Source organism: Lichenostomus cassidix, chromosome 8 (genome assembly GCF_008360975.1).
Source record: "Lichenostomus cassidix isolate B80296 chromosome 8, HeHo_3.0, whole genome shotgun sequence".
Taxonomy (NCBI): domain Eukaryota; kingdom Metazoa; phylum Chordata; class Aves; order Passeriformes; family Meliphagidae; genus Lichenostomus; species Lichenostomus cassidix.
The window spans coordinates 2108772-2134895 of NC_139489.1; the positions used below are offsets into that span (position 1 = coordinate 2108772).

Genomic DNA, 26124 nt, shown 5'->3' on the forward strand with positions numbered 1-26124 from the left:
TGTTGTGTGAAAATCAAACTGTGCTCACAAGGGGATTTCAAGACATCATTTGAGTTCACAGGCAGTGTGCAAGTTGTGAGGAGCTTCTTGTTGCTCGAGGATTCCCAGAGGGAAATCAGGCTTTGACTCCAGTCATGGAATGGTTTTGTTTCCTCCTGTTTGTTTAATTCAACAATTCTTGCTGGATACATCCTTATAATAGTTCATTTTCCTTTCTCAGCTGGAAAAAGTGTTGCAGCAGGGAGATATTGGGGAATGTGCAGAGCCTTATATGATTTTTAAAGAATCTGATGCAGCAAAGGTAAGAATTTTTTTTTGACATTTTGATTAAATTTGCTCCAAGCACTTTTTTTTAATTATTAAAATGATACATATTTTCTTTTACCTTGGACTATTGATACTATTTTTATCTTTACAAGGATCCATTTTTAATTAAGACTCCAATCCCATTCTAAAGGCCACAAAAGAGTCAAAGACCTTTGAGTCTTGATGCCTTATTGGGGTAGAACAGTTAAAGGTCACCAGTTTTTGTAGCTGTCAGGGGAGATTTGTGGTTCCCATCAAGCTCACTCATCTGTGATTCCCTGTCCCAAAGGATCAGCTGGGTCAAGGGGAGGCAACATTTGATGGGAATTTGCAGGAAAAATTTCAACTTTTCCACTGCTTCTTCAGCTTTAACCCCATTACTTCTGCCTGATTATAAAAGAGTCCCCAAAAATGGTTCCTAATTTCATGTGCCAAGTGAAAATCAAAGGGGAATAATGAGGACTGGGTGAAGGGCAAAGCAGAAGTTCAGCCCTTCTTGTGATCCCAGCCCTCTCCATTGGGCTTTCTCAAAGGAGCTTGGATGATTTGTTAGTTTGAATCAACCTCTTAATAAAATATCTCCTCCCTAAAGCTCTAAAAGTTACTCTTCAGTATGCAGAGTTATGGAAAATCCTCTTTTATTCCCTTTTTTCCCCTCAACAAAATGAGTATGATACCATTATTTGAGGAATATTTTGAGTTTCCCACGCAGCTCCAGATGATCTGAGCACCTGCTGCATAAACCACATTAGGAAAGGCCATGTCAGACTTCCCAGAGGAAAATTCAGATTTTCTTGAAGGAACAGTGGGCAGATCAGCTCAGTGGGACTTGACAGGCTCTTCAGGAGGCTTAGGAACATAAAAATCTGTTCTCACTGTCCTCTGTTTTGGGAAGCAGAAGTCGCATTTTCCCAACATTGGAACACACAATTAGAATTAGGGAGTTAGAAAAAACACCATCATTCCTCACTGATTTTGTTAAATGAACTTCTCATCCTGTTCCTCTCCTTTTAACCTCTTGGACTGACTATTTTCCTCCCAGAACAAGGAGAAGCTGGAGAAGCTGAAAGGCCAGGCAGAGCAGTTTTGCCAAAGGCTGGGAAAGTACCGGATGCCTTTTGCCTGGACAGCCATTCACCTGATGAACATTGTGAGCAGTGCTGGCAGCTTGGAAAGAGATTCCACAGAAGTTGAAGTTGGCCCAGGAGGTATAGGGCTTGGCATCTGCATGGAGGGGAATGTGGGCAAATCCTGAGGTTTTGATTCATGTCCTGTAGCTGCTGTTGCTCCTTTTATTGCCTTCCTCCCCCTGCCCTGAGAGTCTGGGGTCATGGTTGAGCTACAACAGAAAAGTCCATGCTAACAAATGGATTTATCTTTCAAGGATTTTACAAGCAAACCATCTGTTATATTATTTAAAAGCAGGCTGCTGAGGCTGAGGGAGTGTTACAGGCTGATGACCATTTTCCAAAGGAGTGGATTAATCTTTGTGAACCACATAGCTCATCCGAAACTGCTCTTCAGCATCCCCAAAACTGCCAACTTCATCATCTTTCAGGGCGAGGGAAATACATAAATCTCGGCGTGATGAAGACTTTTATAACAGCAGGGAGGCACTGGGGTGAGGTGGCTGTGAGGGGAGCAGCAGTCAGCTGTGCTCCACAGCATCCCAATGCCTCCAGAGTGGGATTGCCTGAGCACAACCACCTCTGCTGTCACCTCATGCCATCATTCCCTATCCTCCCGTGCAGAAAATCCTGCTGCAACAACAGCAAGCTCTTCAACTGTAGTTTTTCTTCTTTCTTTTTGAATTCCATCCCCTTCTAACTGGTTTTTTTTTGCAGAACGTAAAGGGTCGTGGTCAGAGAGGAGGAATTCCAGTATTGTGGGGAGACGTTCCTTGGAGAGAACCACCAGTGGGGATGAAGCTTGCAACCTGACCAGCTTCAGACCAGCCACCCTGACTGTGACAAACTTCTTCAAGCAGGTGTGGCAGCAAAATGGCTCAGGAAGGAGTTTTTCCTTGGAGAAGAGGGATTGGATGGTGGGAGATGACTTTAGAGCTGAGCAGTTAATTTGTGATGTGTTTGGTGTTTGTTCTCTGATCACAGGGAATCTTTGGACAGCATGCAGTGGGTTTGTTCTGTTATATATTAATTATCATGGAATTACAGATTCCTCTGTCCCAGGGTGCTCCAGCCTGGCCTTGGACACTGCCAGGGATCCAGGGACAGCCATAGCTTCTGTGGGAAATCCATTCCAGGGCCTCCCCACCCTCCCAGGGAACAATTTCTCTCTAATATCTAACCTAAACCGACTCTCTTTCAGTTATATATTACATAATATTATAGCATATATTAATTCTGGCAGTAGTGAGTCCAATGATCCACAGTCAGTCAGTGGATTCTTTCAATAAATTTCCTTTGAGTAAGTTTATTGAAATTATTGGCTGCTTTTGACTTGAATATTAAAGCACCCTTATGGCATAATGACTTCAACCTCACAGAACTGGATCTTCCCAGAAGAATATCAGTTTATTTTCCTCCATATTTTTCTGATGTGTTAGAAAAATCACTGCCTGGCCTTTTGGTAAATGTATTTGGAAAAATGCTTTTAGAAGCACATTCACAAAAACTGAGGGGAACTTCCTTGGGTTAGTGTGTGCCCAAATATGTGCCCAAAGCTGAAAATTTTCTAGGGTTTGCTTCATGCCACGTCTTGTTAAGGAAAAACTGGTCACTAAGTTAGACATTATTTACAAAAGTATGTATTTATTTACTTTGTTGAGGTTGTTTTTACTTTGAAGCAGCTCGTTTTATTTAATTTGTCCTTTAAAAATTGCCAAACACTAATTTAAGATTTTAAATTTTTGATGCTTTATTTTTTTATCTTCCTTTTCTGCTGTTAAGTAATATTAGTTGGATACTACCCACTGTTTTTCTCCTTCCATTGGCTTTTTTTTTTTTTCCCTTCATGTTGTGATTTATTACCTTTAAAATCAGGTATCTTCTGCTTTTGGGTGACAGAGTCACATTTTCTTTTCCAAAATTAACAAAACTCTGAGCTATTAGAATGGAACACAAAGAAAACTGACTACAGACTTCTTGCATTTCCTACTTTTCCTGGAAAATAAGGCTTTTCTGGGCTCATCCCAAAGCAAAGGCAGAGCAGAAGGAATGAGGATCACCTCCTGAATGACAGACACTTCTTCAAACCATTACACTTGCTAAAAAATGGGTATTTTTGGGAAATCTTTCAACAGCCATTTCCAGTTTGGAAAAAGATAATATTGATGGGGAGAGAAAAGGCTTTCAATTAAAAGTCCCTGCAGCTGTCACGATGATGAATAAGGGATAAAGGAAGGGGAAAGGATGGAGAAATGAAGTGTAATTTACCACATTCATGCGAACACCTTGTTCTGGGAAGGTGCACTTGGATGCCAGAGGGAAGAACCAGTGGGATGAGAGAGTTGATTCATTCTCTGGCAGTCCTGGAGGGTTGTTTGGTGACCAAATCCTTCTCCCTGAGCAGGAGGGAGATCGGCTGAGCGACGAGGATCTCTACAAGTTCCTGGCTGACATGAGACGTCCCTCGTCGGTGCTGCGGCGCCTCAGACCCATCACAGGTACCCAGCCAGCCCTCCTGGGCTCACAAATGCAGGGGTGTGCTCAGTTCCTCACCCAGGCAGCCCAGAGAATCCTGGACAGCACTCCCTGCACAGCAGGAGCACTGAAATGGCCTTAGGGCAGGTTTGTCACTGGTGCACTCAGAGGTGGCTGGGAGGAGAGGATACCAGACCAAAACCCAAAAAGCTCTGTTTCCCACTCTCTATCCCAAAGGAGATCTTCCTCCTGGTGATAAGAACAGGCTCCACCTCTGTTTGAGAAAGGGGAATAGAAACCACACTGAGGTTGGTCCCTGACCTGTGCTATTCCTGACAATATTTACTTAACTTGCTCTTAAAACTCCCCAGGGACAGCAATGCTGCTTCTTCCAGGGATCATCTCCCCAGCACTCAGCTGGCCCTGCAGCCTGGTTAGGTGTTAAGAAAACTTTGCAAAATGATCTTGCTGACAGTGAGTGTGATTCTGGTCTGCCACAGCCCTGGGCAGTGAGCACAACCTTCTGAGCTCTTGAATATTGGGATTAGTTCCCCCAGTTCACCTCTGCTTTGTAGCCTGACCAATCCTGGGGTTTTTCAGCCTTTCCTCTGATGGAGTTTTGTTTGTAACAACAGTTGGGCCTCACAGGACCATTCTCTAGACTGTATTTCCCCAATTTTTCCCAAGAAAAAGCATCCTGTTAAGATGCACATTTTCTGTTGGTTCTTATTTTCTGGTCCCCCAGTTGCTCCAGATATCAGTTTGATCCACTGATACTTACTGTTTACAAATCCACTTTGGCTGTAATTTGTCATTTGTTCATTTATGAAATTAATATGTAGGGTATTAACCTGAAGAAACAAATAGCGATTATGCTTTTTAAGAAACGAGTTTTTATTTATTGTAACAAAATCCCTTTCTTCTTGCAGCTCAGCTGAAGATAGACATATCTCCAGCTCCAGAAAATCCCCACTACTGCCTAACTCCAGAGCTGCTGCAAGTCAAGCTTTACCCAGACAGCAGAGTCAGACCCACCAGAGAAATCCTGGAGTTCCCTGCCAGGGATGTCTACGTCCCAAACACCACATACAGGTCAGAGTTTTGAAATACATTTCACTTTTCAGGGACTGGGACTGGCAAGTGTGGAAATTCCTCCCTTATCTCTGGGGTTGTTGCAAAATTGGGTGCATGGGCAGAAGTGTTGTGCCAGAGGTATGGAAAGGTTCAGGCTGACACAGCAGGAAATGCTCAGCTGGGGAAGGACCAACAGATTTGCATCAAATTTGGGTGTGAATGAGAACACAAGAGAGGTTTCTCCATTTCCCAGAATTTGAGGTGGAATTTGTAGGGTTTTTCCTTTGTCTGCTAAAGTCATTGTTCTACTTTTTATTATTTTTTTATATCACTTTCAGGGAATGTTTTTTTCTTTAAAGTGAGGGAAAGAAATAGAAAAAATGTATAATCCCTTTGTTCATATTTCCATGTAGATTTAAAAGCAATTTCTTCGTTTACAATATTTGAAAAAAAATCTGAAGCCCTGAAAAATAGGAAATTTTTCTAAAAATCTTGGGAACCAATAACCTTTCTATAACAACACCCAGGCTGGGAGCAGATTTCATTATGTACCATTATTAATTTAAAGCTTTTTCCCCGTATCTTTGAAGACATTACATGTCTGAGTGGAATTTTCTTCACCAGCTAGTAATTTCACCAACTTACCCAATCCTTTACTACTTGTTGTAAATTTACATGGAAACCAGATTGTTACAAATCAAAGCTTACAAGAAGGGTTAAGTCAAACTCCATATCTCGTCTTTTGAAAAGTTGTATCCATTTCTTTATTTGTCTGTTTATTTATTGGACAGGTAATTTAACATCACAGCAAACCAGTACAAACAATCAACACAGCATGATCTCACCTTTGTTACAAACCCGTGAGAACTGAAAGGATTTCTTTGCAGCATTTCTGCAATTCACACATTCTGTTCATTGAATTTCACTCTGACAAATCACAACCAAAACCATTTCCTGTGTGATTGCCAAGGCTGAGATAAAAAACCCACACTGTACAAGGGGTGGGGAAGCTAAACAAGTCAATATGACTCAATGGAACTGCAGGGTTAGGGGCTTTGTCAGGCAGCATTTCCAGGGCCAGCCTTGAGGATGTCCCCTGAGTGTCACCAGGATTTGGACCAACACTGTCACATTTTGTGCCTGCTGGGTTGGTGGGTTGGTGCCCTTGACCCACTGGAGCAGCTGTTCCCTAAGTGAAAGGTGGTTTTTGGGTGCTCACTGGGTTCTTTATTCAATTCCTTGGTTGGTTGTACCAAAAGGTCACCAAGGCTTGGCTCTGATTCCTCTCAGTGAGGAGAGCAGATCTCTTCCTCCTTGCAGGAAGTTTGAAGTTTGGCTCTTGCAGTGAGAAGCCCAAGTTGTGCAGTTAGTGTGCAGTTTTGGATCAGAGGGGCAGCACTGCTCTGACTCCTGCAGCTGGGGGAGCACAGTGCTCCAAAAAGGATGGATTGGCCTCAGCTACACTGCTGGAAAATTGGAAATACCCAGAGCCCTAAAATGAGGAATTACCCATCTTTGGTTTGCTCATTGAAACACTCCACAAACAAAAACATGAGCCAAACATCCGGTTAGCTACTTCAAGAAACAAAATTTCTTTTTTTTCCCTGTGGATTAACACCTAAACGTTTTCCTTAGGGTTTTGCCAGCCCTCTGTTTCCAGAAAACACTTTTTGTTTTCCATTCTACACAACCCAGAAAGGAATGCACAGCCTGAAAACCCATTCCCCCAAACAATATTATCCAGTACATGACAGGTTGTCTCCCAGGCATTAAAATTCTCATCCTGGGGAGGGAAAAGCTCCACGAAAAGTTGTAGCACGTTGACTTTGGGGCTTGAGGAAATGACAAGACTCACCAAACATTTTGTAAGACCACCTCAGGTGCCTCAGGTTTGTGTTTTGGAGAAAACTCCATGCAGGGCATGGATTGGGACATGGATCTGTTGGTGAACACAGCTTCAAGTCCTTTGGTGTGGTAAAGTTCAGTGTGTTTGTCCTGAACTAAATGCAGCAGGTCGAGCACTCAGTCAAAGCTTTTTAGATCTGTTGGGTGGATCATTATTTTGGTGGACTTGAGCAGGTAATATCTTCCTTTCCTGGGCTTCCAGTACAAGCCTTTGGTTCTGTCCAGCCTTCCCCTGGACCTTGGTGTGACATATTTCCCGTTCAGGTTGGTTTCCTCACACTCACTGTGCCACCAACCTCCTGAGGAGCAAAGGGGAATGTCAGACATTTGGTTGTGCTCTATTTCTGAGCAAACAGCTCCTCTTTGCAATGTAAAACTCCTTTAGACCCTAAATTATAGCTAAAGGGAATTACCCAGGGTACCCAAATCACTGAATTGTTTGGGTTGGGAAAATCCTCTAAAGTCATTGAGTGGAACCATCCCCAGCACTGCCAATGCCACCACTGCTCCATGTCCCCAAGTGCCACATCCACAGGGCTTTGAAATCTGTCCAGGGATGGGGACTCAGCACTGCCCTGGGCACTTTCACCTTTTCCATGGAGAAGTTTTCCCTTAGTCTTCTCTGGTGTAACTTGAGGCTGTTCCCTCTCCTCCTGTCCCTGTTCCCTGGAGCACAGCCTGACCCCCTGGCTGTCCCCTCCTGGCAGCAGCTGTGCAGAGCCACAAGGTCCCCCTGATGCCCTTTGCTCCAGGCTGAGCTCTTTTCCCAGCTCCCTGAGCCCCTCCAGACCCTTCCCAGCTCCATTCCCACCTCTGGACACCCTCCAGCCCCTCAATATCTTTCTTTTCATGAGGGGCTCTTCCCTGGACACGAGATGACACTCTTGGCATTGTTTCAGGCATTCACAGTTTTCAAGCCTAATACCAAGTGTTTGTTGCATGAAGCAGGTGGCTGGAGGGCAATTCTGTATCCTGTGGTTTAATCATTTAATTGCTTTTTCCATTGTTTGCTTTCAGCTATAAACTGGCAAACTATAAAAGCTCTAGAAAATCAAAGAATTAAAAAGCCTTTAACCAAATTATCTCCAAGGAGCAATGGCCACAGCCTTGCATCTCTTGCTCTTTTGAGAGTGATTGTGTATAGTTGACAAACAGCTAAAACCTGCCTTTGAATGGAAAATCACTGTCATTAACTTTTGGGTTGTAGTTTAAATGGAGCTAAGAGTCAGTTTGTCTTCTGGATTTAAAAAATAAAAAAAAATCAAATAATCTGACCTGGGGCTGCCACACCAGCCCAAGCATCAGAGGAGGGACAGCCCTTTGCTTCAGAGTCTGGAATCTCATTCCAGGGATTTATTTTTCATTTTTGGTGTTGGTTGTTTGCACAGGAGGGCAATATTAGGTGAGATATTGGGAAGAAATTCTTCCCTGTGAGGGTGGTGAGGCCCTGACTGAGATTGTCTGCAGAGATGTGGATTCCCCATCCCTGAAGTGTCCAAGGCCAGGTTGGATGGATCAACCTGAGATAGCAGAAGGTGTCAGGGCTGAACAAGGCTGACTTTAAGCTCCCTTCAATCCCATCCCATCCCCTGATTCCACAATCCTGAGATTCCTGGAGCAGATAATTCCCCCATGCAGCCATTCCCAGCATACCTAGGTAGTTCTCAGGGCAGTTGAAGTCACTGGCTGTGTCCCCAGCACGGTCTGCCGTGGAGAATCTCAGCTCTGTGTGCTCTGGGAGAGCATTGGGAATGCTGCCAGACATCCTGGTCAGCTGCAGGGTGTAGTTGGTGTCAGAGCCCCCCAGGCTGAAGGTGTACTCGATGTGACGTCTGTTCTCCCTCCAGTCCTGCAGCTCAATCCTCAGGATGTAATTCCCTTGTTGGGTGATGGAGTAGATCTTCTCCAGGCCCAGCCAGAATTCCTCTGCAAAGTTGAAGCAAAGAGATGCTGAATTGGCTTTTAGGGATAACCTGCAGGTAGTGTGTGTGAAAATACAGTATTTAAAAGGCTTTATTAATGGCTTTAATTAAATCAGTGATTCGAGTCTTGGGGACTGTTGATCTTTGCAGAGGTCTGCTGCTGCATTCTTTTTGTTTACCTCTGCTTAATTGCACACTGATGATCAATAAAAGCAAGAGCTCTAAATGAACTGGAGCTTCTCCCTTTTAGGTTTCCCACTAGTGTGAGACTCTGAGAGGGAGCTGGAGACATTTAAAAGGTGTGTAATTGGAAGTGTGTGACAAATGAAGCGAGTGACATACATAAAATCTAATGGCAATTGTTGCATTTGGTGAGGAAGGAGCTGCAGAGCTGAACTGGGGTTTGACACCCTCGTGTACAGAGAGAATTTTTCTTTTGCTGGAATTTCTGATAATTAGTTTAATTGGTTTCATATATTATATTCATTAAGTAGCTTATTATCAGTGCAGGTAATTGCCACGTGTGAGTGTCATGCACACAGCTGGCATTTAAACCATGGAAGACAAGATGGTTGGGGAAAATACTCCCTAATTTCCAGGTTAGGAGCAGTAACCTGGTTTGTTTTATCACCTCAGAAGATGCAGCACAGCACTGAGTAGGAATAGCTGACAGTAATGAGATTGTCTGCAAAACCTGGCGCTGAAAACTTGTGACTGCATCTTGGTGCAGAATTTGGGAACTGGAACATCTAAAGCATCCAGCAGCATCAGACAAACTTTACAGGTGAAAGTCTCCCTCAGCTGTGAGCTCCTGTCCCAAAACTGAGGGAAAGGTTGTGGTACAGAAGCTCTTTATTGTAAAAAAGAGTGGAAATAAGTCAATGTTGCTGCCTATCTTCATGAGGTTTAGGTTTGTGCTCTACCTAGAAAGTCAGAATATTTTCTGAACCAGAGGAGACTCATCTCATTGTATGAGGAAAATACTCTGGATAAGGAAGCTGCTGGGCAGTGCTTGGTGCTACAAACTCTTTGGGGTTGATGATTAACAAGGGAATGTGGGTGTTTCCTCACCCTATCCAGCCACTGAGGGGATTGGCCACTCTGCAGAAGCCTGAGGTGTTTGCTCAGGGGAGCACACACAGCCTTGGGCTCTCCTGAGGTTGGAAAAACTGATGTTATGGTTTTAAGGCAAACAGGATTGCAGGAAGGTTCAGAGATAGCAGTGACAGCAACTTCATGAGGTTTTGCCTTTGTGTGTATTTTAAAGGCTTTGGGAGATGCTTTTATAATAGTAAAATATCAGTAAAATAGCGTTTAAAGCATTTTGGCCTTGATTCAGTTTCTGAACACACATGTGAAGGGATGTTTTTGAGAATTTTATGAGTTGTGTGTTCTAGTGAGCACTTTCTGGTGCTCCAATGAATCAATCAGCTGTAACCTGCAGCTTTAGTCTGCTCTGAGGTGAACACCTTTCCATAAGAAGATTCAGCTTCTCAAATCACTTGATACCAAAAGACACAAAAAAGGGCATATTTACCATTGAGGTCACCAAAACCATTTGCATAGGCATCCCAAGTTTGGTTGAAATCCAGTGATCCATCCACTCTCTTCTGGATTACTGTCCAGGCAGTGCCTGTGAAAAAGGGAAATAAGTCACAACTTGGGCTTGGTGTCCCTGCCTGTCCCTCAGTGTGCTCTGGGTGCTCCAGTTTATAGGTAGAATGAATTAAAATCTTCATTAAGGGAATTCAAACACTGGGGCTGTTTTAGTGTCCTCAGCCACACCCAGAGTGGTTCCACTCACAGAGTTACTTTGTCAGGCTGCCTTAATTGGATTTCACTTGTTTATGAGGGCTGAGAGATGGAGAAATGGATAATGTCTGGAGCCCCAGACATTGGATCAGATGGTCAGCCACTGCTGATAGTGCTTGGCTGCTGGCCCAGCTGGGGGACAGGGAGGAGGTGCCAGGCTTGTGTCCATGCTGGAGCTCCAGGAAGGTCTTTCTTCCTCCTGAGCCCAGGTCATGACAGCCTCATCCAGCAGCTCCCCAAATGTTAGCAAAGGAGCTTTGTGCAGAGGGCAGCCCTGGGAGCTCTGTTTGCACATCCCACCACGTGAGGTGACCCCACATGTCCCCAGCACTCCAGGGGCACTGGGGGAGAAAGTGTTGGGCAGGGAAACTGGGCAGCACAGGCACAGAGCAGCTCTGCAGGATGCAGGAAAAGCAGGGGGTGAGTGAACTGGCCAAGCTGTGTGAGATCTTGGTGGCTAAAGGAACAGACATGGGTTCCTTGGGAAGGTGAGCTCGGGTGGGTGACATGACAAATGTGTGCCTAAGGATGCCAGGCTGAGCCACCCAAGCATGGCACAGGAATCCTGGCCCCAGGACTCACTTCTCTGGGCTAGTTTGGCACAGCTAAGTCTAAAGCAGCCCCTGTTAATGGAACAAAATTGTACTTTTGTAAAAGCAAATTGTTTACTGCTTGCTTTTCTTTGGGAAATCCAATCATGGTTGCCACATAATGGCTTTTATAATGACCATTGTCATTACAGCTAAAGGGGCTTGGGTTGGGATAGACTTAATTTATGTCATAGGATTGAATGTCCTTTCCTTAGGATAAACCAGAGGGGAATAAAGAATGAGAGCAATGATATGGAGAATTCAGGATATGGGAAACCTGAGTTCAGAGCAGACAGGCCACTAAGAGAAATGAAGATACAAAACCTTTTCATAATTTGTGTATACTTTGGGATGAGACACGATTGTTTGGCTTAGAGGAAGATATATCTGTGAAAATTAGACTTTTGCTGGCACAGCTCTTACCAAATTTCATTTCACAGGAGACATTGAATGCTTCTGAGCCATTGGGCTGAATAGTGTAAACCCCACTGGCCTTCATCCCAGTGTGATAGAGAGCAGTGCAGTCAGCAGCAGCACCTGGGAAAGCAAACAGCCTGTTAGAAATCCTGCCTGGGATGTGGGGAGCTGAGAACCATTAAAAAAATAGCAGAATGATCATATTGGTAATCTTATTTTACAATAAATGTCATTGAACTGGCAGACTGCTTTGGGCATAACAGTATACAGCTGCCAAGGTTGGACTGACTGTGTTTTTTAAGCCAGTTTGGAGGATTTTGAAAAGTTTCTAAGGCCTAAGACTAAGCTCTGGCAAACGGACTTTCCTACCCCTTGTAAAGCTCCCAGTAAATACCATTCCCACTGCTATACTTCACCAGTGCCTTTTAACTTCAAACCAAGGTCTTCTAAATCTTGTAATTAGCCAGTGTGAAGTAAATGAGTTCTCTGTTCAGGCTCTGCAAGGCAGGCATTAGTAAAAGGATGGTCACAGCATGTTTACAAGAGGGGAATATTACTGCATTTTTGGATATTGTTGCTGTGTGTCACCCCAGAGACAAGTGCAGCTGGAGTGGGGCTAAATAGATAATGACATTTTTTTCCAAAGAAGGAAATCTAGTTCCTTCCCACAGCCCAGTGTGTATAACATAAAAATCTACTTTTAGTCTTTGACTCCCAAAAACCAATCCAAGGCTTTCCCAGAGGATAGTGGGAATGCAGAGTGTGCTGCTGTAGTCCCATCTCAGGGCTGGGGTCTCACCATCAGCTCTGTGTGTCCCAGCTGTGGGCTTGTGCACAGCAGAGGGGATGAGCTCTGGTTCCTGGTGCTCCCCTGGGAAGGAATTCTCCAGCAGTTCCTGCAGCTCTATGTGGTTTAGCTGGAAGAGCAAGAATTGCACTGTTAATTTCCTGAGGCTCTGAAATGGTGAGATTCATGCATCAAGCTGAACAATGACATGCAGAAAATATTTTTCCTTATGAGTGTAATCCTTTAGAATACCCAATTCACCACATAAAAATAACTTTAGCTCCATGCTGGTGGATTTTAGGTGTGGGAATGCCAACTGTGCTCAGACAGGGTAGGAAATGACCCATCCTCATGTGGTGCACCTTGATGGGCAAACAGATTGAACTTATTTCCTCAGGTGACATCACTTAGACTAATAATACCAACAGCTAAAGAGCACAGAACCCACAGCTCCTTAGGCTGAAATGCATTTTCCTTTCATAGCTTTGTCTTAGGGATAAATTTAACATGAGCACATTGGTTATGCCATGTTACAGTGACACATGTTGGACTTCCTCTCTAGGAGTGGATATTGGAAATGAAGAAAGAGGTAGAAAATAATGAGACTTCAAGACCAATGGACGAACAATAATATGATAAATAATAAGAGAAAACCCCCCAAAATTAGCAGTCAGAAAATGCAGCAGCCTGGTGCTGAGGGAGAAGATCTCAAAGCTTGGCCGTAGCTGCTGCCTGGCAGCACAGCAGCCTCTCCCCCAAAAAGGAGCCTCAAAATGATCCTCACCTTCCTCTCCACCCCAAACTGACCAGGGGATGCCTGACCCCATGGCTGGTGGGGCCCTGGACCCCCTCAGTGTCAGGAGAGATGGAAAGAGAAGCAGAGCTGGTTGCTTACCTTGTCCTCCAGCTCCATGATCTGGTTGTGCTGCCTGTCCAGCTGCATGTGCTGATCCTCCACGATCTTGAGGAGCTGCTTGATGTCATTGTCCTGCTGCTCCACGAAAGCCTGAGGTCAGGGAGGAGGGTTAGAAGCAGCAAAAGACCTTCAGAGTGGTGCTGCTCTGTAACTCTGGTGCTTAGGCCAGTTTTGAGAGGCACAAACTATTAAACATAGACCTTCCTTTTCCCTAATCATGGAATATCCCTAACTGGAAGGGACCTGCAAGAATCATCAAAGTCCAGCTCCAAAGGTTTGCCTGCTTAACCTCTAAAGGGAAAAATTGCTTTGCTTCTGATGTGAACACCTGTTTTTTTGAGACAAGCTACTGGCAGCTTTGTAGACTTTTTTTTAATTGCCATTTTCCTTCTGTTTTTGCATCCGGAGCAATTATATTCTGTGGAATTGGCCCTTCATTCAAACTAGATGCATGGCACTGATCAAAAAAGGGAAAAATTCCCAGCATTTAGGGTATTCTCTTGGGATTTGAGAGATCAGGATTCATCTTTCTTCTGTGACACAAACATCCAGTATTTTCTCATACCAGTTGCTTGGCCTTTTTATGCTTCTACAGAATACAGTTAATATTTCCTTATCCATAGAAAACCTTATACCCACCCAACTACTTGCATGATTAGCATTAATTTTATTAACAAATATAAGTTTCTTTGATTCTGGAGGTCCTACAGATGCCATGAATGCCCCTCTCTAAAGGTTTAAGCGCCTTTTTCTGCACTTAGCAGGCAATTCCTACTGCATTGATTTGGGATGAGGTGATAACATACGAAACCATGTGCTTGGGAATCACAGCGTTTTCCCGATTGCAAAACTTTTATCATCGTGATTACAAAATTCCTTAAAATTTGTTTGCAGAAAAATACAGGAAATGATACAGAGTTTTAGAATTTTACAGTTTCTCACTGATTTCACTGGGGAATTTCACTGCAAAATTAACACTGTCAGAGTAAGACAGGTTTGTGGTTTTTTTTTTAAGGTTGTTAACAGTGATTTATTTCTCCAAATGCACAGTAGTATTCGAGTGAGGAGCAAGGGAAAGGTTCTATTGCATAACTGCTGCTCATGGCATGACAGTGTATTTTGGCTCTGTGTGTCAGAGCCTTTCACATGTCACTTACTTTGAGTGAAGAAATCTCTTTTGTCTCTTGCATCGAAGGCTGGATAATGGCCAGTTTGGTGACCTTGTCCTCCAGTCCCCACACTTGCTCCTGCAGCTGGATTTTGTTTTGTATGAGGTCTTCAATCTTCAGGTTCATCTCCTGCGAGAGATTCTTCATCTCCTCGTTGTTGATTTGCAGCCTGGCCGTGGTTTGCCGGAGCTGTTCCTCTTCCTCCTTGATTTCGCTGGTTTGCAGGGAGAGCTCGTAAAAGGACCTGTCGAAAATGTAAAGTTTCTGGAAGATGTCATTCATCTGCCCTTTGGTTTTTTGGACAAAGTCTTTCAGGCCGTGCCCCAGCTGGAGGAGCCCAGTGGCCAAGATTCGGACGTCATCCAACATTGCAAATCTTGATTTTGTTTCGGGAGATCCAGCGGAACCGACGGAAAAAAAATCCTTGTCAGCTCTAGCTGGGAGAGCCAGGGGGGCCAGGAATAGTAAAACTGGGATAATCTTCATGTTTCCTGCCCCGATTCTTTCTGCTCGGGGTGCAGAGGCTTTTCCCAGTGATGGTTTGTGCTGCTGGGTGGCTGTTCTGGGTGGCAGAATTGGATCTATTTATACCCCTCTTCATTTTAGGAGAGGCAGAGCGGCGGGTTGATCATTAAGCTGTGTTGTGTTTGAACGAGTGTAACCTCTCCTGAATGTAGGTTGATACCTGGGAAGATAAAATTGAGAGACAGGCACGTTGCTGATTAAACTGGTTCTGAACTTTTCCATCTGCCAGCCCTTCTGGTGTAAAATGTTATTGATGGCACGGCGTTTTTCACACAACTCTTTTTAATAGATTAATTTTGGGTCATAATCGTGATGAGCTCTGAAATGGCTCCTTGTTTGTGTTGTTGATTCCTTTTTTGCCTCAGGAGTGTGAAAGAGTTTGCCATGTTTAGGAGCACTGGACATTCAGGGTGTGAAGCTCCTTGATGAGCTGTGGAAGGGCAAAATATTCCCAGATGATTCACACAACTTGATTTTCATCTTGGGCCGTTTTCTGATGTAACTCATTGTGCTGCAGTGGATTTACTTGTCACCCAGCTCAGATTAAGTGAGAAAGAGGGAATTAGGTCCAGAGATTGCCTGGATGTGATTCTACTGTGTTAAGGTTTGTGCAGTAATTTACACCATATAAAACTTATTTTTTAAGAGCTGCTTTCCAGAGGTGGGTGAGATAAATAATACCTCACTTGGGTTTCTCACCTTACCATTCTTTTTGCTGTTTAAGATTCACACAGCATAAAGAAAGGCTGCAAGTGCTCTGCAATGAATGCCCAGTTCTGCAGTGGGTCCCTGCATGGAAACATAGATTTTTTTGGGTACTATTGCAGTGTGAGTGAAAGGGATTTCTCTTTCTGGACTCATTCATAGCAATCCAAGAAATCAGAATCAAGGATTGTGTAATATAATCTGTACTTTGGAGAGCTTTCAGGTTTTTGCTAAATTCTTGTATGTTTAGGAATTCTTCCCCTGGACTGTTTGTTCTTTTTTTTGTGTACATATGCAGGTATGATATGTAGCATTCATAGAAAAAAAGTTTGAAAAATGAAGGTTTGTCTTATATGTTGAATGTTTTGAAGGGCTGATAATAATGCTGGTAACCTCCCCACTCTTAATGAAATACTGTGAAAGTATTTTAGGTCTCAAATTAATTGCTGGAGAATATTTTTTGTCAGTAGGATTGGGATCAGAATTACTGGAATATCCAAAGTATGGAAAAACAGCAGGAGCAGGGAGATGATCAAGCTCAGCTCTGGGCAGAATGAGGATTCCTTCAAAGAAACAATTCTAAATTGTTTCTCTGGCATCTGACAGGGGAATTTTGGGCTGCAAAACTTGAAGAACTGGTTGTTAAATTAAAACAAAACAAATGTATAGACTTTCTTCAGTCCACTTCACAGTATTTCTGTGGCTTTGGTTTTATGTGGTTTCAAATGAATAATTTTCTCTTTTAACTATTTAATGCAAGAAATCTTTCTGGTCTGTTCTACATAGGTTTGAATTCTTCCTAACCCCATCATCCCCCAAAATCTTTATTCTTGGCTTAGTCTTTAGAAAAATAGAGGAAGTTACTCAGGAAATAGCAATGACCAAGCAAGTGGGGATCAGACATTTTATCAGGTTTTACAGCCTGAGGAGCTCCTGTGTTTCCAATGTGCTGCTCAAACCTGTGGAAGAGGTTTTTTTTCCACAGGGAAAAGGTGGTCAAAAGGCCCTGATGTCCAGTATTAATGAAGCACTAATTAGCTGCCGAGCACATTTCCATATTAATGCCAAGGCTAGTGAAGTCAGGCAGTGCTAAGCTCACTAGAAAACACCCCTAGATGTCACAACAGAGTCCATAAGAAAAGTGGGACACAGGAAAGCAGAGAGGAGAAAAGCCTCTGGCATGATTAAACCATCAGATTCAGGAGCTGTGGAGAGCCTAAGTGGGAATCCTGCCTGTGAGAGTTGTCAGCCCAGTCAGGAAAAGATGTATATAACAAACATGATCCTGAAGATCTTTCATGCACCTGGCTGACCCTGATTATATGGGCTTTAAATGATTTTTATGGTAGGAATAAAGCAAAGAAAAAGGTCTCTGGGTTTTACAGAAAAGGGAAATTTTCATAATAGTTAGAAATTCCCTCTAAGAGTTAGGAGAAGCTCTTAATGTTTTAATGCCTTTATGAAGGATTTTGCAAAATGGCTGCAATCACATTACATAAATATTTAGAGGAGTGCCTGGTGCCATTATTTCCATGGCTTGGGAAGCCTTTGCACTTTAGCAATTTATTTTATGGAAGTAAAAGTACTTTTGAGATCTGTTTGAGATAATAGGATAAGCTTTGCATACATTTGGCATAACATTTTAACAGAAGCTCCAAACACAAGCCCTTGGGTTTAAAGCTCCTGGCTGAAACTTTTATTGATGGAAATCAAGACATTTATAATGTTCCTGTCCCTTTCTCAGCCATCAGTCCTGTAACTGTGTTCAGACAGGAGGATCTGAGGTTTTTAATGATGTAGGGAAGAAGAGAGGTTGGGAGATCTGGGGATGGAGAAGAGAAGGCTCTGGGGAGACCTCAGAGCCTCTTTCAGTCCCTAAAGGGGCTCCAGGAGAGCTGGAGAGGGACTGGGGACAATGGCCTGGAGGCACAGGACAAGATGATGGTTTTAACCCAAAAGAGAGTAGGTTTAGATTGGATTAGATATTGGGAATAAATTCCTCCCTGTGAAGGTTTGAGGCCCTGGCACAGGGTGCCCAGAGAAGCTGTGGCTGCTCCTGGATCCCTGGCAGTGTCCAAGGCCAGGCTGGACAGGACATGGAACACCTGGGACAGGGGAATGTGTCCCTGCCATGGCAGGGGTGGGATGAGGTGATCTTTAACATCCATTCCAACCCAAACCCATTCTGGGATTCCATGGTGAGGTAAAGCAGGATTTTTCATTTGGGGTCACATTCTGCTTTGGAAGCTGGGGATATTTTTGCCTTCTTTCTATGTAAATTTTCCTTACAGGAAAGATGCCTGGAATAGGAAACCTTCTGGAGAGAGGCTTCCTGAACAAGGGGGGAGCATCCTTCTGTCCCCTATTACAGTGGGATCTGGGCATCTGAAATCCCATAAGCAATAAGAGCTTCTTCCCAGTGAAATGCCCTTAATGAGGGCTTGAAAGCAGTGGAGAGAGGAACAACCTGTCCCTTTGCTCAGCATAAATCAATCCTAAGCATAGGACTGCCTTTAATATAGGGATCCTGTAGCCTGCCTTCACAAATACCTTAAATCCTTCTCTTAAGCGCTAATAATACTTAATAAAAGTTTTATGAGCAAGGTACATTTTAGAGTAAATTTTCATATCCATTTTCATCTTTAAAAGAACATCAAGCAGCAAATGTATTCATGGCAGAACAAAGTAATTTAGGAGAGTCACAAAAATGGCCCAGGCCCCCTCTGAAATAACAGGAGAGCATTGATTTGGCAAAGTGACCAGTGGGGATGGGATTCAAAAACTTAATTCACCATGAAGGACTTGAGAGGGAAGAAATTCCCACTTGCCAGCTAAGCTTATTCCTCTGCCTGCAGGGGTGAAGCAGAGCCTGGTTCCTAAGGCTGCCCTGAATATCCCTGGAGCTGCACAGCTGGACTGCTCGTTGGGAATTCCTTAGGAACAGCACTGGCTGTGTCTGGATAAATGGGACAGTTTGGGGAGCAAATGGAACTGCCATCAGAACCAGGGCCTTGGCTGGGGTTCACTAGCCAAAATATTGTCCTTGGTGCCATTTCAGGCAGCCAAGGGCAGCCCCCCCCTTTGCAGCTGCTGCTCCAGGAGCTTCTCCCACTTGTGCAGGTGTTTTGGAAACTCCTGGCATCTAAAAGGCACCAGGTAGCTTCCCTGAGTTACCGCCCTCCTGAGAATCCAAAAAAGAGTCTTTTTGTTTTCAACCTCCTGCTGCCAGCACTCGACAGCAGCTGCTTTATTATGCCTTAAATGTTGTCCTGCTGTGCTCCTCACTTCACTTCTCTGTGCCCATCTGGTGTCTGCTGTCTCTGTGGGACAAGGAACAGTTGGAAACTACTTACAAATTGTGTTCAGATCCCCTGAATAGTTCCCTGAGGGAAGGGAACCTCTTTTTCCTCTTGTCTCACAAGCCAGGGGTGTTACAGGGTCGGTTCTGCAGTGTTTGGGTAGAATATAATGTGCCAGTCCTTCATCCCTGAGAGCTGCAAATGAAGATCTCACTGAGCTTCCATGTGAGCATCCCTCCTGGATCCTCTGGTTGGAGCTGGAGGAGCTCTCCTGTCCAAGGGGGAATGGTGCTGGCATAGTGGGCAGGGCTGTGTGGGAGATGGATTAGGGATTTCCAGGCTGGTTTTTTAAAGAGGTGTAACAACTCATACATTTTCACTTGTTGGGGAGCAAAAGAAGGTTCATTTCCTTTGAATAACTGAGTGGTGAGTGGAAAAGTCTGGGGGCTGTTGCCTTTGTTTGTCTTTAAAAAAGCATCAAGGGACTTTCTAAAGGTTCTGAATTACTTGCTTGTAGGACAGGCAGGGGTTTGTAGTGGACAGTTTTGCTAATGAAGTGTGAATCCAACTTTCATCTTGTTGGCAAGGGCCCAGCAGGGCTCAGAGGACAGGAAATACTGCAGAATTTTAAATCTCATGGCTGTTAATATTATCACAGACTTGCAGAAATGGGCTGGTTGGGGTTTCCAGAATGTGTCCCCTGCCCAGTGAAGGTTGAGGTTGTCCTTAAACCCAACTGGAGGGTTTCTGCCTTACCTATCCTCAGAACCCACCAGAAAATGGAGATTTCACACCCTCCAAGGCAATTGGTTTTACTGCTTTAACTCTCCTTACAGCCACAACATTTTTCCTTGTGCTTAACCTAAATCTCCTGTGCTGCAGTTTCCTCCCATTACATTCTGCCACATCCCCTGTGGATGTGATGAGCACTTTATTCCTTCAGCCTTTGAAGAAGTTCTTTAGATACCTGGGAATGTTGTCATTACCTGAAGCTACACATATCCATTTAGTTCAATCCGTTTTCAGAGGAGAAATGGAACCTGAAGTCATCCTGATGTCAGAGAATTTAAATAAGAAAAAGAAATTAAAAAAAAAAAAAAAGGATAAGCCACAAAAAGTATTTAACAGAAACCAGCTGCTCTGTGTTGAGCAAATAAAGTATATGAAGTAGAAGTAAATAAAGTTTCTGTATTCATATGTTTTCTTTCCACTTGAACTTCTCACATTGTAAAATCACTGGGAAATTTTTAGATTTATTTTTCAAGTACCCTTCTGAGCAGGAGCTATTTCAAAATACGATGAGAGTTTAAAAATTGTCTTTTGATGTCTGAAATAAGGGGTCATTATCAAATTGTTTGTCTGGGTGTGCACTGCATTGGAGAGAATGGAAAATGTCAAACCCTTCACTTTGTTTCCACAGAGGTTTCAGTAACAGCATTACTAAAGGTGTGACTCCTCTCACCACCTGATTCTTTTGTCTCTTGCAGGAATCTCCTTTATGTGTATCCACAGAGCCTTAACTTTGCCAACCGCCAGGGATCTGCCAGGAACATCACAGTGAAAGTGCAGTTCATGTATGGAGAGGATCCCAGCAATGCCATGCCGGTGAGGGACGTGCTTTGTGCTCCATGGCAAGGGCAGAGCACTCCTCGCAGTCAGGAAGTCCCTGGGTTAAAACCTCACTGAAATAGATCCCGAAAGAACAAGTTCAGAGGAATGTAAAATTGTGGTGTTTCAGAGCAAAGAGTGCATTTGTGTAGAGTTTGCGAGGTGACAGTGAAATTTTAATCTGAGATTGTTTAAGGGAGATGAGGCCCTGGCATGGATTTGAGTGGAGAGATTTTGGATTCTCCATCCCTGGAAGTGTCCAAGGCCAGGCTGGACAGGGCTTGGAGCAGCCTGGGACAGGGGAAGGTGTCACTGCCATGGCAGAGGTGGAGTGGGATGGACTTTAGGTCCCTTAAACCCAATTAATTCTGGGATTCTCTATTTGCAGTGGACACTGCTTGTAGTTGGAATAGAAACTTTGCTTCCGTGCCAAAAAAAATTGAAGTTGGCAGCCTTGTGTTCAGGGCAGAAGTGATCCCTGCTTGGAGAGGATCTGGGTAGGGATGGTTCCATCCATCAGTTCCTCTGCCTTACCTGTGTCTGTGTGCCACTGGGGTTGTTAAAATTGTGCCTCCTCAGTGACTGAGTGAAGTGCTGCCTGTAAGTGAAGGGGCAGGGAGCAAGCAGGTGTCACTGTACAGATGCACTGAGTGGTGAATGGAGCTCTAAATGCCTCTGGAGGATTATGGAACAAATTCCTGGCACAGTTTTATAGGGGTGTTTCTGTGATTTTTTTTCTCTTTTTGCAGGTCATCTTTGGCAAATCCAGCTGTCCTGAGTTTTCCAAAGAAGCATACACAGCTGTGGTGTATCACAACAGGTAAAACACACAACCAGTGTGGAAATGGAGTTACTCACCAGTGACTGTCCTGGTGTTAATTATTTAACAATCAGTGTCTGGACAGCACTCACAGTGACTGCAGTGCCAGTTGATGCTGTCCTTGGAGTTTTGTGACAAGTGGGAGACAGAGTCTTTGTTTGTTGTGGTACAGATGAGCTTTGTGTGATCCTGAGCACGTAGCCCAGCTCAGCAGATGCTCCAAGTACAACTTCCAGTCAGCAGTTGTGAAGATTTATGTTGCAAACTCACATTAGCAGGAGCCCCATTGTTTTCTTGATGCCTTTTAAACTTTAGTTACAAATTGGAACTACTTGGTCTTGAAAAGAATTCCATTTCAGCTGGGGTGAGCAGTGCTGAATCCAGCAGGAACATCTTGGGCTTTGCAGCTGTTCAGGGGACATTCCTGTCCTGCAGGTCGGGGTTGTGGCAGTTTCCACATTGAGACAAGAGTTCATGGCTCATGTGGTTCAGATTGCCTGTGTGAGGAGGAGGCTGCTGCCCATTTTTTGTGAATTGGAATTTTTTCCAGTCCTTGGTGATCAGAAAATGAAGCTTTAAGCCCTTGGGGTCGCCCATGTACTCCCTTTCCTGCAGATCATTTAACTCAAAGGGTTCAGTCTCAAGCACAAGGTAGCAAAGCACTGTGGATGACTCAGCTCTGCTCTCTGCCCAGATCTCCTGATTTTCACGAGGAAATCAAGATTAAGCTTCCAGCCACTTTGACAGACCACCACCACCTGCTTTTTACTTTCTACCACGTCAGTTGCCAACAAAAACAAAACACACCCCTGGAGACTCCAGTCGGATACACTGTGAGTGTCTTTCCATCTTTACATTTTTCAGCACAGGATACATTCAAACTCATTTGCTGGCACTTTGTTCAGCATCCCTGTCAACTCATATCCCATTGCAGAGTTTGAGAAACTGGCAGCCAAGCCTGCAGAGCTCAAGGAAGCCATAAGAAATGTGTGTTTTTGTTGTTTCACTCTCCTTGCAGTGGATCCCGATGCTCCAGAACGGCAGGTTAAAGACAGGTCAGTTCTGTCTTCCTGTTTCATTGGAAAAACCACCACAGGCCTATTCAGTGCTTTCTCCAGAGGTGAGCTGAGTTCTGCATGCTGAAAATCAGCAGAATATATGTGTTGAAAAGTGAGAGGATGCATGTGTAGATATCTGTGTGTGAATTTATTTCTTTCTTAAATACTGTTAAACTTAGAAAGAATTCTAGTGTTTGTGTGTGGGTATGGGTGTGTGATCTGACCAAAATAAATGAAAATAAATGGCAGCTGTAATTAGCAGAGCCTTACCTCTGCTCTCTGTCACATCCTCTCTCGTTCTTCTCTCCACCTGCAGGTTCCTCTCCCTGGGATGAAGTGGGTGGATAACCACAAAGGGGTTTTCAACGTAGAAGTGGTTGCTGTGTCATCCCTCCACACTCAGGTAGATGTCAAGAGCAGGCACTGCAATAAAATACTCTTCTGACAGTTGAAACGCTGTCAGAGTTGATGCTGTGAAGGGTGTAACAACCCCTTGTAGTGAAATTACAATCTCATTTTCAGTTCTGAGCCAGCAGACCTGTTTTTCCACGTTCTGCTGTGAGTATATTTGAGAAGTTCTGCTTAAAAATATGAGGAGTTTGGCCTTTATTCACAGAGGGGTGAATGGCCAACAGTGTTTGCAGACCTCAGACTGTTGTGTTTGGGGCAACAGCTCTAACTTAGCCCAGGCAAATTATGTTTTCTTGTTCTTCCCCTTCCCCTCCTCATCTTTTGTTTCTCCCTGTATTTTCCCTGTGTTTGTCTTTGATCTGAAAGATGACAGTCATTTTGTTTAATCATTTCAGCTTTTGTTTTATTAATTCCCGCTGTGTCATTTCGATGGGGTTTGTGCATTTTATTTGTGCTGTAAAGAGTAGTGTGATTTTAGTGCATTTTTGTCTGTTTTTCTAAGGATGCACAGCCTGTGGGTCCTCTGGTTTTGCCCTGAGAACTTCTAAACTAGAATTAAATATGGGCAAATCTCTCAAAGATTTTGAATTTCTACTAATTTTGTGAGATAAAATATTCAGATAGGAAAAAATGAGGGCGAAAACTCATCCATGAGGCACAAATCCATAGAAAATAGAATTACTTTTGCAGATTCTTGCTGATTATTGGCTTTTTGCTTGTTGTAGGACCCTTACCTTGACAAGTTCTTTGCACTTGTCCATGCTCTGGATGAGCACATGTTCCCTGTGCGAATAGGAGACATGAGAATTATGGAAAACAACTTGGAAAATGAACTGAAGAGCAGCATTTCAGCTTTAAATTCCTCTCAACTGGAGCCGGTAGTGCGATTTCTTCATCTCCTGCTTGACAAACTGATCCTTCTGGTAGTAAGACCTCCTGTCATTGCAGGCCAAATAGGTATTTTATTTAAGTTTTATAGAGAATTACATAGCTGAAAGTTTGACACTTCCAATTTGATCATATTTATGTAGAAATAAAAAAGTCCATTTTTATGCTTTATTTTAGTGCCGCTAATATACCACATGTCTCCCAAATAAAACATGCTGGCATCCAGATCTGGGGTGATATACACAGGAGCAATATTTAATATGAAGCTTCCAAGGAGGGCTGGTAATTTGGTGTCCAAGTTGAGGCACCAGAAAGGAGCCTGATTTTCCTGAGCTGGATGCTCAGCATGTTTTTAGCTTGTTAAGGTGTCTCCATCCTGACAATCAGAAAGAATAATCCCTCATTTTGCTCCCTGTGAAGGGCTGTGCTCTGGCAGTACAAAAAAATCTCAAGTGGAAGTCAGGATTAGATCCTTAGTGTTTAAAAGAGCAGTTTTTGCTGATTTTTTGGTAGGAAATCTGAGTTTGGACGTGGTGGAATATAAGTATGGAAGACTGCTTTAAAAATAGTTGTAAAATATTTCCTTAAATATATTAATGATTTATTTATTTATTTAATCTTTCTGGGGAAGAATTTACTTGAATTTTTATTTTATATTTTAAAGTTCTTTCATTCTTTCAGTGTTCTGTATTGGTTTAGTTGGTTTGTATGGAACACTGAGGACATCAGTGAGTTTTTTCTTAAATAAGATTTACCTTCTCCAGCTCCTGTCACTTCATCCTTAATTTGTCTAGAATACCCAGCTTAGTCTGTGTGTAGATTTTGGTGATCATTTTTAGAACAGCTTTTTTCCCTCAAAACAAAATGAAATTGTTCTTTTTGGTGCAGTTTATATTTTGGCTAAGACTTAAATGGAGGAAATAATTACCTGAGGAAATCATGATAAATATCCAGAGGGTATTACCCATCAATTAAACAAAGACTTGATCTTGTTACCATTGCAGTTGATGACCAAAGTTGGGCTGGTTCCAGAAATGGAGCCTAAACTCATTAAATTTATTATTAATAAAAGTGGAAGCTGATCAGTGGAACAGCTGTCCTGCTGTCAGACTCCTTATTAGTCCTGGTTCAACCACCAGGCTCAGTTTTGGATGACAAATGCTTGCTAGGCTCTGACAAGCTCCACCATTTACTCTTTAGGAGGTGGATGAACAGCACATTTAGGATTTTCCCCTGGGTCCTGCTGCAGCCTAAAACAAACTCCTCACTTTGTGCTTTCAGTTAACCTGGGCCAAGCATCTTTTGAAGCGATGGCATCGATCATAAACAGACTTCACAAGAACCTGGATGGGAACCAGGACCAGCATGGCAGGAACAGCCTTCTTGCTTCCTATATTTACTACGTTTTTCGCCTACCCAACACGTATCCCAACTCACCATCACCAGGTAGCTCTTATTTTTTTCCATTTTATTTCAACTTTGTTAAAATAAGGCAGAAGCCACTTGCTGGCAGGTGCTCCTGAGCTCGGTGTGGCTGCTTCCCTGCAGAGCCCTGTTAATAATTTGCCAGTGTAGCCACTTCAAAGATCAGTTTAATTACTGTTAGTCATGTCAGAGATTTAATTATTTGATAATTTTAAATAAGTGTCACTGCTGAAAGACCATGAATCATGGCAAAGTATTGGGATTTTAGGGCTTTTCTGTGGCAGGTTAGACAGTATTTTCCATTCTCCTTCCCAAGAACTTTTATACTTTTATCCAGTTCCAGCAAAAGCTAAAACACTGCTGGATGTAATAGATATCCAAAAGGTACCTATTAATTATCCATCAATTAAACAGAGACTTGGTCTTGTTACCATTGTGGTTGATGACCAAAGTTGTGCTGATTCCAGAAATGGAGTCTCAATTCATTAAATTTATTATATATGTTATATATTATATATTATATATTATATATTTTAAAATATTATTTATTGAAGGAGAGTGAAATACATGTCTGGGTACAGGAGGAAAACATTAATCCCAGCTCTGCTGAGAACAAGGGATGGGAAGGAGGTGGTGAGAATGACCACCATGGGAAACCAGGCTTAGTGCACAGCACTGGAGTTCTTGCACTGAGTGGAAAAGCTCTGAGAAGTGTTGGGAAGGTTTTGTACACAAAACTGTGCCTGCCTTTAGTGGGTTTTGAGCACGAGGTCTGGAAAACATCCTGTTAGCTAAAGACACAAATCCACAGGGAGCCTCCTGCTTCCCAGTGGATAAACCAGCTTTTTATCCCTGTCCTGGAGAGCCTGGCAGGGGAGGTCTGGG

General features: G+C 43.3%; 2 protein-coding genes across 17 annotated transcripts in view; one reads left to right on the forward strand and one right to left on the reverse strand.

Moving 5' to 3' along the window:
* The window catches only part of DOCK7 (dedicator of cytokinesis 7), a 90549-nt gene that overhangs the window by 29043 nt on the left and 35382 nt on the right, over positions 1-26124 (forward strand). For all 16 annotated transcript variants that reach the window (XR_014853657.1, XM_085067441.1, XM_085067442.1 and 13 more), the window contains exons 10-21: positions 221-301; positions 1349-1514; positions 2151-2293; positions 3838-3931; positions 4838-5000; positions 20517-20634; positions 21387-21457; positions 22152-22290; positions 22476-22577; positions 22832-22918; positions 23652-23883; positions 25096-25260. Coding sequence is in view for 15 of the 16 variants with exons in the window: in XM_085067441.1 (XP_084923567.1) it covers positions 221-301; positions 1349-1514; positions 2151-2293; positions 3838-3931; positions 4838-5000; positions 20517-20634; positions 21387-21457; positions 22152-22290; positions 22476-22577; positions 22832-22918; positions 23652-23883; positions 25096-25260 (1561 nt within the window). In the remaining variant the exon portion in view is untranslated. The remainder of the gene's footprint in view (positions 1-220; positions 302-1348; positions 1515-2150; positions 2294-3837; positions 3932-4837; positions 5001-20516; positions 20635-21386; positions 21458-22151; positions 22291-22475; positions 22578-22831; positions 22919-23651; positions 23884-25095; positions 25261-26124) is intronic.
* Positions 5718-15069, reverse strand: ANGPTL3 (angiopoietin like 3). The gene is made up of 7 exons (XM_085067449.1): positions 14489-15069; positions 13311-13421; positions 12428-12545; positions 11635-11748; positions 10347-10442; positions 8541-8813; positions 5718-7186 (listed from the first exon to the last, which is right to left on the reverse strand). Exons 1-7 carry the CDS (start codon positions 14984-14986, stop codon positions 7005-7007), a joined length of 1392 nt encoding a protein of 463 aa, XP_084923575.1. The 5' UTR covers positions 14987-15069; the 3' UTR covers positions 5718-7004.

Excerpts from the sequence above, each read along its gene's own strand:
- ANGPTL3 (XM_085067449.1), bottom strand. The coding sequence starts at position 14,986 with ATGAAGATTATCCCAGTTTTACTATTCCTGGCCCCCCTGGCTCTCCCA. Across the intron at positions 13,422-14,488 it reads AAGAGATTTCTTCACTCAAA|GCTTTCGTGGAGCAGCAGGA; the intron begins GTAAGTGACATG and ends CCCTGACCTCAG. Across the intron at positions 11,749-12,427 it reads TGGGACACACAGAGCTGATG|GTGCTGCTGCTGACTGCACT; the intron begins GTGAGACCCCAG and ends TTGCTTTCCCAG.